This window comes from Sipha flava, unplaced genomic scaffold, assembly GCF_003268045.1.
Source record: "Sipha flava isolate LNK unplaced genomic scaffold, YSA_version1 99_pilon_pilon, whole genome shotgun sequence".
In the NCBI taxonomy this organism is placed as follows: domain Eukaryota; kingdom Metazoa; phylum Arthropoda; class Insecta; order Hemiptera; family Aphididae; genus Sipha; species Sipha flava.
In genome coordinates, this window is record NW_020273635.1 from 27510 (window position 1) to 39400 (window position 11891).

Consider the following 11891-nt stretch of genomic DNA (forward strand, 5'->3'; position numbering starts at 1 on the left):
TAGCCAGACACACTCTGGGAAACACTAGAGCAGTGGTGAAGCACGAGTATTTAAGTTGGGGAGGCATTAAAATAATACGTTACCATTCATAACTTTATATTTATCTATAATAAAAGGGACACGGTCTTTTATTTTTTATTTTATATATTTTTTCGTATGAGTTGTTGACTATTCCATTATTCAACATTTCATTAATTAAATCAAGCATAGTGGCGAATGATAATAGTACAATATTTTAATATTTAGATACAAATATCACATCAGAAATAAATAAATCGTAAAATAAAAACCAACCAATAACTACGATAAAAAAATTGCGTTGAACGATAACTCATCAACGCGAAAAGCATTGACAATTATAATAATGTACCTATATTAAAATGAAATAATAACTACGAACAATACACGAGACATGTCTCATAGCGCAATGATAATCCCCACTCAATAACCTATTCCCCCTGCACACTGTGCCTTGAAAAACGAGACGCTGCAACGTGTCGTCTCATTATATTAATTTTTATATCTGTATTTGGATGTTTCTTTAATTAATCATTACGCCAAAACGGACGAAAGCTCGCGTGCACGATCCGCAACTAATCTATTTTTAGAATACTAATACGGTATGACACAAAAGTAAAACTATGATAAATATTGAAATATATATTATTTATAAATAAATAAAATATAATAAAATCAAATTATGTATCCGTATTAAAAGTGGGTAGACATTGTCTCATTGTCTCCTATGACGCTTCGCCACTGCACTAGAGTATTATCTACTAAAGGCCCTATTAATTGGAATTATTTTGAAAAATCATATGAAGTTTAAAACAATCTTACATTAAAGTTACCCAATAAAATAAACTAAAACATATTATGTGGCCTCAAAATAAAATGAAGGTTAAGTTGGCGGCTCAAATGTTAAGTAGTTCTACAGCAGACGCATTACATTTTTTTGAAAGATATTTGTGTGCAAGGATTTCAACATTTAAATCCTACAGTTAAATTTTGTCAGACTATTAATCATATTTTTATTTTTTTATTTCCAGAAATTCCTTTGGTAAAGGAGTGAAACCCTCCCCCTTTTATTCTTCAAACATTTTCAATTTAGAGACTGTTATACCATTAGTCAATAATCTATTTACATTAAAAGTAAAAAAATAATATACCAAACTGCTAAAAAATCATTTGTAATTGGTTTTGCAGTGGCTATAAAGTCATTATTTTTAATAGCTAAGTTAATATTTAATCAAAATCCACTTTATAAGTTTTCGTAGGATTATATTGAAATATTGTTTGTTTGTTTCAGACAAAGATTTAGAGCAAATAGTAATCCTAACATACTACAACTTAAAGTGAGTGCTCGACTTGAGGGGGGACGCAAGGGACGGATTACCCCAACTACTTTTCAGAAATGTTAGCATACCCCTACTATTATTGTTATAATTATAACGCTTAACAAGTTTTGGGGACGTTCTTTTTTTTAAAGTAAATAGAGTCCCCCTTCTTTAATTTTTCCAAGTCGAGTATTGCTTAAAGTTGCTCTTAAACAAATATTATTAAAAAATGTAAAACAAATGGTAACTGTAACAGTTTTTTATGATGATGTTTTTGGAGCACTGTTTAAGTTTAAATGGAATAAAAAAAGAAGATAACACCGGTGAAATAAGTTTTGAAATTATTGATAAAATTGACAAAGAATCTTTGAATAGAAGTATCTTACTTAATTATACCAATTCGACATGAGTAAGGATAAATAAAATATTGTTATATAACTACATAGGGTACCTATGTAGTTTGTAAAATTTCAAAACATATTGATTGTGTTATTTACATCCAATCTCTACTTTTAAGTCAAACTTCTATTGATCGTAATTATCCTGTAACTCAGTTGTATACTAAATTAACTTCTATAAAAAATATTGGTGGCTTATTTTTATCTTCAGAGTGTTCATATAAAGTAATTATAGAGGCAGAAAATACTATTTGTATTGTACTAATATCTTAATACAGATCAATGTACAAAACAAAAAATAATGGTGTTATTAATAAATTTGCATTGGATTTAAATAATTTTAATAGCTTAAATTGTGAAAATGTAGTATTATTAGACAAACCTGATAAAATATTTTTAAGCGTTAGATTGCAATCATACGTTAAGTAATTTTCTAGTGACATTTTAAATATGATTAGTCAAAGACAAAAAATTAACAAAAACGATATTATTTTATAATCAATAAAGTATATAAATATGTATTGTATATTTGTATTACATGTTCAATGCTATTTTAGGCCACTAAATTATACAATATTATTACTTTGTTTTTATTGGCAAATATAAGATTATTATCATGTCGTATTGATAAGAAAATATGTAAATATTGACCTACACGCATATAGTGGCTAACTTCAATGTTCGATGTCTTGTTAAATTTTTACAGTAACCATTTGTTTTCCATTTTTTAATAATATTTGTTTGAGAGCAACTTTAAGTTGTAGTATATTAGGATTATTATTTGCTCCAAATCTTTGTCTGAATCGAGTTAATAAAATTTTAATATGTTCCTGTGATATCTTATAATATATATTTATAAAGTGGATTTTGATTAAATATTAAATTAGCTTTATGACTACTGCAAAACTTCATTTTTACACATATTAAGTATTAGCATCATTATGTCAATCTGTAAATTTTAAGAAACCTGCTTTTAAATTTCAAATATTTTGATTACAAAATTTCAAATTGTATTTAAGTTAAATGTATTTGGATCATCGTAATGTTTAACTTATACACATTGGCTTATTCTTCAGCGTTTTTTTTTTTATGATCGAGGGATATAGTTTTAAAATATACTATTATTTTGTTGTTTATTTTAATTATTTTTATTACAATTATTATGTCAGGTCAACAAAATTATTTGTTTAAAAGTACTTTTTTTGTATTAATTTTAGTTTTCTAAACTTCACTTATATGAACTTAAGTATGTAAATTTTTAACATTAGTACATCAGATATCATTAATCAGTTAGCCAAATTATTTGATTTAAATTAACAATATTAAATTTATAGAATCAATAAGAACTATTATTACAACTCATAATGAATTGAATGATAAATTCCATTTAATTTAAATACAAATTTAATACAAAAATGTTGGTTCAATATGTGTGAAAATAAAATATAATTAATAGCGAACGAAATAATTTTATTAAAATATATGTGTCTGGTTGAATATGAGTTAAAAAAAATCCAAGTATATGTCTCTTAAATCTAATTATTTCATAAAGCATTTCAACAAAATTATAAAAATCAAGAGAGTAAATTCCATTCTTATAAAACTCTTTAAATAGAATTTATTTTTTTATATCACAAATCATGTCAAATTGTTTATAACTAACGTAGATCTTTTGTTGTTCCTTCTGAATAATTATACATGCAATGATTAATATATTATTTTCATCTCAGTTTTTAATTGCTTTTTATGGCATTGTTTATAGCTATAGATTTTTATGATCAATGGTCAAAATAGATCCATAATAAACTATATTTTTAATAATGAATTATTTCAGAAACCATATTGGGTAAATATAGTTTATTTGTTATGATTAAATAAACAATTTAATAATAATAATAGAGCAGACAACTTACCCTTTATATTATTTGACTTAACTTTAAATTTCCAGTCACAATTAGTAAAGTAGAATGTTAATTCATAAAGGATAAATCTAATAAAAACTATTTACACCATTATACTATAAGACAATATATGATTATATTTTATTTTATTTACTAGTAAAACTAGACTATAGATAAATAATAACATTATACTAATAACTGTTATTATATATCTATAGACTATTATATATATACTTGATGAATTAAGCAATATAGTAATATAGATTTTTTAAAACCATTAACTAACCATGGTTTGAGACGTTCATCAATCACGTATGTCACATATGGAACCTATGTTATCTTCCTAATCCAGAAGTTTATAATACAGCTTAATTCTCACTAGTCCACATTAAATTGGAAAATATTCAGATGAGTTATATTTTGTGTAACAAATATATGGAATTAAATACCAGAGAATACTTTTAGTTACAATTAATATTTTTATAAATAAAAATATGGTTTCAAATTTAATTAATTACAATTACAGAGTTGAAGGTATTTGTACATAAAATTAAGAATAATATTAATCTAAACTTATTGAAATATTCATTTTAAATTAAATTTATAAATAAAAAAAAAGAATTATTTTTATGTTTCTGATTTCTAATATCTTATACATTTTAATAAGTTAAAACAACAATTTAGGAATATTTGGTTACAAAAAAGTATATACATATGTATATATATTTAAATAATAATATATATAAATATAAATTAAAATGTGTAATTTTAATTTATATTAATAGATAATATATATATTTCTAATTATTTCTTTTTTTTTGCAACACTTACATTTTTTGCATTAAAATTAAATCAAAATATGTACAGAACAATATCTTTTTACAACAATATTACTCATATGTATACTCGTAACAAATATTAAAAATAATTTAATAAACAAGACAACGTATATTGAGTTTAATAAATACAATTATTAGTACTTTAAAATAATAATCAACGACAATCTGGACAGTACCAATTACCTTTAGGAGCGACCGTTATACCCACACAATCAAAATGAAACCATTCCACCCTACAATTTGCATTATCACATGCAATCATTTCAGATACTTCATCATATGGGCATCTACAGTGACAATATAATCTTTCAGTGCTCTGCACAGCTTTCTGTTCAACAAATTTAGGAAGTTCAATCACTAAATTTCCAGAATCACTGTCAGTATCATTTGCAATAGGAGGCACGACAGTTTTACTTAATCTAACATCAACAATAGGTCTTGACTGTTGCGACTGTGTTAATTTAGTAATAGGATGTTGAAGTAGAATAGGTGAACTTAATTTGGATTTTCGTTTTTGCTTTTTTTTCTTTGAAGATGGAACATGAAGAGAACATTCTTGGGTTAGAGATGAATCTCCATTTGCTAGTTGCTCTTCTTCACTACTGTCATAACCAAAAAATTTTCTTTTTTTGGGTTGTCGTTTGGACTGTCGAGTGTCATTTGACAATATGTTTGTTTTTGTAGAGTTTATTTTACAAGTTGTATAAGAAGAATTTACTGTAAGAGGAGAAGGAGTATTTGTAAACTCTTTGGACAATTGAGTAACTTGTATTGCTGTCTTTTGTTTTGATTTACGTTTTGTTTGTCGCTTATTAAGTGCTGAAGAATTGAGAAGTTTTTTTGTACTTGGCTGAGTGTAATAACTACTATCAACAGTTTGCTCATGATATATAGTTGAACTCAATTCATCTTTTACATTATGTAAATTGTTATTACCATTGCATATTTTAACTGAAATTTTATTTAAATTATTCTCAATGCATTCTTGATTTGCAGTAGGTAATAATAAACCATCGTATAATGAAGATAAATTATTAGAAGACGATGAATAATCATTATTATATAAGTCATAATTATCAGTTACTTTAAATTTATCATGAGTTAGACCCACCATATTATTAGTTCCCAATATTTGAGATTCAACATCTACATTAATTTGATGAAGTTTATTTAATGAATTAGACAATTTAAAATTATAATCATTAGATGTAGATAAATGAGATAATGTTGGGTTAATTTTTGGTGAAGATAATGGATTTTCTAAATTTAATTGTGGAATTGTTTGAGTATTCCCATCGGGATGTAAAGGTACTGGATTAATATCATAGTAATCTTCATTGTCTGTATTTGAAAATTCACTTTCTAAGTCCGATTCTAATGCACACAAATTGAAATTTGCTACTTTTTTGGCACTTAAAATCTTGACTTTTTTTTCTTTTTTCTTTTTCCTGTGTTTTTTTGGACTTTCAACTATTGGTTTTTTCTTTTCTTCTGCATCAGAATCAGATGAAGAAGAATATGATGCTGAACATGAACAATTTGAACCACAAGAACTAGATGAAGATGAAGAGTTACAATGTGATGAACAAGATGATCTTTGGCATATTAAATTGTTAAATGAATTATTTAATACATTTTCATTACCATTAACAACAGCTGTTAATTCATCAAAATACTGAGGAGATTTTACAATTTCAGGTTGAGGAGTAGAAGATAATAAGGTATAGTCATGATCTAGTAATGCAATATGGACTAATTCTTTTTTTTGTTTACTTACATAATCCCAATAATTAGCACTTGGACTTGGTGACTTAAAACTTTTTTCTGGTTTATGTCGAGGTGTTTTCTCAGTTTCACTATCAGATGAAAGATTTAATGGAGGAAGATTATAGTCATCTCCTTTTTTCTTCTTCTTCTTCTTTTTCTTTTTCGTGGGAGATATAGATTCCATATGTATTATTTCATGCTTCTTTAGTAATTTTTTTGAAATAAATTTATTATGACAAGTATTGCATTCATATGGAATATTATCTGAATGCCATCGCTCATGAACTCTTAATAACAATGCACTGGAAAATGTCCTTTTACATTCATCACAGGTAAATACTGCAGGTGGAACACAAAAATGATATGTGTAAGGCCATTTTTTTGTTAGACATAATTTACATTCTTTACTATCCCTATTATGTTTCCAAAACATATGCTCAAAAATATCCTTTTTACTAAGATAAGTTATATTACATTTTAAACACATGTGTCTCATTTTATGTTTATTAACATGTAATGCTAAACTTTGTTGATTAGGGAATGTTTCCAAACAATAATCACATGCATTGTGTGCTTTTCGTAAATGAACCATGCATCGAAATGCTGATGGAATTTGACCTTGGCCACAAAATAAACATCTAAATGATACATTTTGCCATACTCCTAGGTCAGCACCTGGACATAAATGACAATGGAGTTCACCATAATTTGAAAAAGTTATTTTACACATCATACAGTCATATGTTTTTCTTGAATGAACACTTCGTTTATGAGAGTTAACTTCTTTTATCAGTTTTGATGTAAATTGACAGTTGAAACAATAAAAAATATTATTAAATGGTACATGCATTAATTCATCAGTAGAATCAAAATTTTCTGAATTTAAATAAAGATTATCTAATAAATTCAAATTAGATTTCAATATATTAACAAAATCATCAGACGATTCATTTTTTACTGTCATAAAACGATGTTTTTCAATCATATGTAATGCTAATTGTTTACCATTCACAGCAATACAAGTAGAATTGTGACAATATACACATGTCAAACATGATGTTCTAATGCATTCTTTTAATATAACATTTAATTTCATATCAGTCAATTTATGATCTAGAGTTAAAGCCATAACTGGCAGATTATTGTCATTTTTAATATTTTGAAGTGTTTCTGATCCATTTACCCAAGGACTTTTTTCTGATAAAACTGTAGACATGCTTTTGATCCCTAGTTTAAATTCTTCTTCAACATTAGATAATGTTTGTGAAGATTTATGTAAAACATTAATTTCATCAAACGATGGTTCAATATTTTCAAGAATATCTACATTAGGAAGAACATTGTCACAACTTGATTGAGTTGTGGAATAATTTGAATGATAAATATCATCTTCTGAAGAACCTAATTTCCTTACAGTTTTGTTATCAGAATCATCAGTAACAGATATATCAGAACAACTTAAATCTTGCAACGTGCTTTCAAAGAGTTCTTCAGCTTCAACATCATAGATAACATTGTGTATAATATCATTGATAATTTCATTAATTTCTTCATCTTCTCTGCGTTGCTCATAATTTTTAGTACCCAAAACAATATCCAATACATCAGGATTATCTAAAAATAACTCGTCTTCTTCTGAACTACTATTTGAAAATTGAGAAATTGAAGTTGGTGGAATTGGAAGTTGAGACAAATATAGAGGCTGTGCGAAATATCTTTTATTTACACTTTCGCTAAATGCATCTTGTGATTTGTTAAGATTATCTGAAGCTACTAATTGATGAATATCTTGTATGTGATCTATTAAGTCACTATGTATTTTAAATCTAGCTCTACAAATTATACAAAAATACTGACGGTGAAATTCCTTGATATGATCAAACAACTTCATTCTATGAAAATTCTTTCCACAAATATCACATTTACTAATCCTACTATGTAATGACATATGTCCGTATTTACCATTTGGCCGTTTTACTTGTTTATAACTGCTAGATTTGAAAGTATTATTCAAATTATTTCTCATGGCCATCTTCATAGATCAACATCAATGAACTAATATACTTGATAGCAAAATAATAAATCTGTAAAATTAAATTATAACCATGAATAATAAATATATCATAAAGATAAAATATTATACAAATAATCTATAACTATTATATTGCAAAATTAAAAAAATTAATTCATTAATTAAGTCAAAATTTTTATTTGTGCCAAGTGATTTCAGCTATTATAGGTTTTAATTTATAAATATAAAAACTAATATTATCATTAGAAAATTCAGTAATATAGAATTTAAAAATTTAATTATATAGTAATATTAAGCATTTTTTGATAATTTATTATTAATTGATGATTAATAAGTCTCAGATTTAAATTAATATATTATTTTTATTTTATGACCCTACCCATAAAATATATAAAATTACAAAATATTTTAATTTTTAAAATTCTTAATCATAAACTAACTATATAAACTTCCTATTTATTTAATATTATAGCATTTAAATTAATAATAAAAAGTATTAATTGATTTTATATATTAAATGTTATATTAAAAATGTAAACATTATTGGTTTGAAAAATAAAAAAAAAATTGCATTGAGCAATTAAATAATTAGCTATTAGCAAAAATAATAAATTAGTTTTTTCTAATTTGTATAAAATAATATGATACAGTATGATTTTGGTAAACTTGCTATGCAATAGTCTGAACAACTGGTAATTTAACTTATTTTTCAATCATTATTGATATTACCATTTAACGTTGACAACAATGATCACGGTAGAAATTTTAACTAGGTATATATTGATAGAGAGTTGGTTGCATCATTAATTCAAGTACTTTAATACTTCTACATACATTTACCAACAATTAATCATGACATTATGTTTTAAATTATACTTTTAATTAACATTGCGATAATACAATATCTTCAATAATATCTATTCAGGGTCGGACAAGTTGTACTGTAAGTCATGAAGTCATGTATATATACCAAATACATCAAAATAAAGTTTATTCATAAAATTAAGTTTAAAATAGATAGTTGAAATGTTAAGTAAGGTTTAGTTACTGCATAATATAAAAAAAACATTTATTTAAAATACCGAATAAACAGAAGTTTATAGTCAGTAATATTGCGAAACATAAATTTGGAGGGAAAGCCTCTCATAGAAAAAAAAAAAAAACTAAAAGAATCTAAGATATAAAGGGTATGAACACTTCAAAATAATATAATAAGCCAAAGAAAATATATTACAATATATTTGCCATTAAGCTAGAAATGTTAAAAACAAATAACAATATGATCATCGGTTGGTGAATATTTTTGATAAAAATAACAATAAATAAATGTTCAACAACACTTAGTAGATTGCCGAGACCGATTAAAATGAGAAAATAAAACCTAGTTGTGTGAGGCTAAAGAAAACCAAATCAATATAGTCGGTGTATACTGTAAATGGAAAAGGCGTACCTGATGAGGATAAAACGGATAGTGTTTACAGGTTATCATCAATGCTTCAATAATATGTAAAAACGTTCCATAGAGAATGTTAGAACATTTTATACACAATCACCGTTATATGAATAGAAAATATTTTTGAGTAGGTATTCAAAACAAACGAACCCGTTTTGTGTTTATTTCCGAGCAATAGATACCCCTCTCCGGGCGCGGAAAATGGCGTCGCCTAGCATTTCAGTATCACTGCTTTCGACTGAAAAACTAATTTGAATACTCCAACGTACTCGAATTCCACTTCACCGCCAGAAACTTTATCATGAAAAATTCGTGTGTACGAATCGATTTAATACTAAAATAAATTAATATAATAAAAAAATTGATGTGCAATGTAACGTTAACACTACGTTTGACACTACCTCGTGTCTTCGCCTTTGTATTTGTACTAAAGTTTTTATCATTTTTATATATAACGTTGAGGTCCTTTTGGAGCGTGTTAAAACGTTTAACATCACAAATCACAATCGTGATATTTATGTTTCAATTGCATGCAAGTATGTCCAGTAATTAACAATATTAGTGAAAAATGCCTTTTGTTCTATGGTTAGTGAAATTTAAGGTTAATGCAGATTGCTGATTGTAGACCAGGCGTGTGGTTATGGTGAATTTTTAACCGTGACGTTTACAACTTCTGTGGGTAAGACTGTTGGCGATATCACTATTGAAAAACCTTTATCACGCAACAAATTAGTAAACAGTTGACGATCATCTGGATAATAGTATTATGCATAAAAGCATGCGTCATATTTCATTTTCATTATGAACGTATTTTATGATGTTTGTTTACTCTTGATTTAGTGAAATCGATTTAATTAATTATCTATAATTTAATTAGACTTCATCGGCTGTGTTGATATCGTTCGGTTATTGTTTAAATGGTTGCGATTATCAACTAAAGTACCTAGTTATTCTTGTTAAAAACAAATTATTCTATTTCGAGAGTAGTTTCTCGTCAACTATTGTGTGACTAATTTTATTTTCTTCGTGTAAGTTTCTTCAAACTAACTTCTTAAAATATCATGATAGACATATTTTAGTTTATTAATTATCAATGTAGTTTTGTCTGGAATTTTCCTACATTTACTATCAGGTATTTGTTTTTATTCACATAACATTTATGATTATTTTTTATTATCGTTAACATAATGTGTTATTGTTTATGAGTTACAGATTAATATAAAATCATAATGGTTTATCCATTGCAATATTACCGTAGAGAAATGTTAGAAGCGTATGTACGTTTCCAAAATAATACAGATTATAATGTTGAAGTAATTTGGATAAAAGACAAAAAAGAAGAGAAATATAGTATATTGCCACCTAAATCATTTTTGGATGTGAATACATATTCTTTACATTCATGGATCTTCAGGTTTGTGTATAAAAACTAATTTGTATTTTTTTGTAATATCTGTTATTTGTAGAGAATATTTATTAAAATCTCCAATGAGTGTTGCTGGTAAAGAAATATTTAAAGCCAGTCCTTGGCTTAAAGAATATCAGCGCCTTTCATTTAGTCATCCAATCACTTCACCATTGAGAACAACTGTTCCAATTGATGCACCAGTTTTGGATTTACGACAACTATGCCTATTAAAGGTGGTAGATATGTTGAAATCAAAAAATGATGTAAACGAATTAGAATTACCTAGAACACTTCAAAAAGAATTAGCACAAATGATTTCAAATAGAAATGAATTGCCTTATTTTGTTTAGTTGAAACATGCTATTTATTCAATTAATGTAAATTCTAGTATTTGGTTTATGTGCATTTTGGTTAACTATACTTGTTAAACATTTTTAATTATGTTATATTTTCCATTGATATTGTAAATAATGTTTTTAAAAATGTGTATTATTATCTGTACCAATGATAGTAAAAATATAATTTCTTTATTATTCAATTATTGAATATTTTATAAAATGATTATTCCGAATTTAATATTAATTCATGATTAATAAAAATGCACACATCCATGAATCTAAAAAGAGGGTAAAACTTCAATCAAATAGTGATGAAAAATTGTGTTCCTATTTGTTTTTTTCGAAATTTGATATTAATACATATTAAAGTGAAAGATAGTAATGAGGTAGAGTAAGAGATTTTGGTTGTGGTTTTACT

General features: G+C 25.9%; 2 protein-coding genes across 4 annotated transcripts; one reads left to right on the forward strand and one right to left on the reverse strand.

Annotated features, from left to right (window-relative positions):
* Positions 1-4564: 4564 nt before the first annotated feature.
* Positions 4565-10322, reverse strand: LOC112693760. 3 transcript variants are annotated; one of them, XM_025568951.1, is made up of 3 exons: positions 10129-10322; positions 9878-10061; positions 4565-8326 (listed from the first exon to the last, which is right to left on the reverse strand). In XM_025568951.1, the coding sequence occupies exon 3, from the start codon at positions 8278-8280 to the stop codon at positions 4630-4632; it is 3651 nt and encodes a 1216-aa protein (XP_025424736.1). In that variant the 5' UTR covers positions 8281-8326; positions 9878-10061; positions 10129-10322; the 3' UTR covers positions 4565-4629. The 3 variants fall into 3 exon arrangements, with proteins under 3 accessions (XP_025424736.1, XP_025424737.1, XP_025424738.1); XM_025568952.1 differs by having other exon boundaries at positions 9878-10322; XM_025568953.1 differs by lacking the exons at positions 9878-10061; positions 10129-10322 and adding an exon at positions 9725-9871.
* A 136-nt stretch (positions 10323-10458) lies between these two features.
* Positions 10459-11630, forward strand: LOC112693761 (protein Vhl). The gene is made up of 3 exons (XM_025568954.1): positions 10459-10859; positions 10940-11141; positions 11194-11630. Exons 2-3 carry the CDS (start codon positions 10957-10959, stop codon positions 11483-11485), a joined length of 477 nt encoding a protein of 158 aa, XP_025424739.1. The 5' UTR covers positions 10459-10859; positions 10940-10956; the 3' UTR covers positions 11486-11630.
* The last annotated feature ends 261 nt before the right edge of the window (positions 11631-11891 follow it).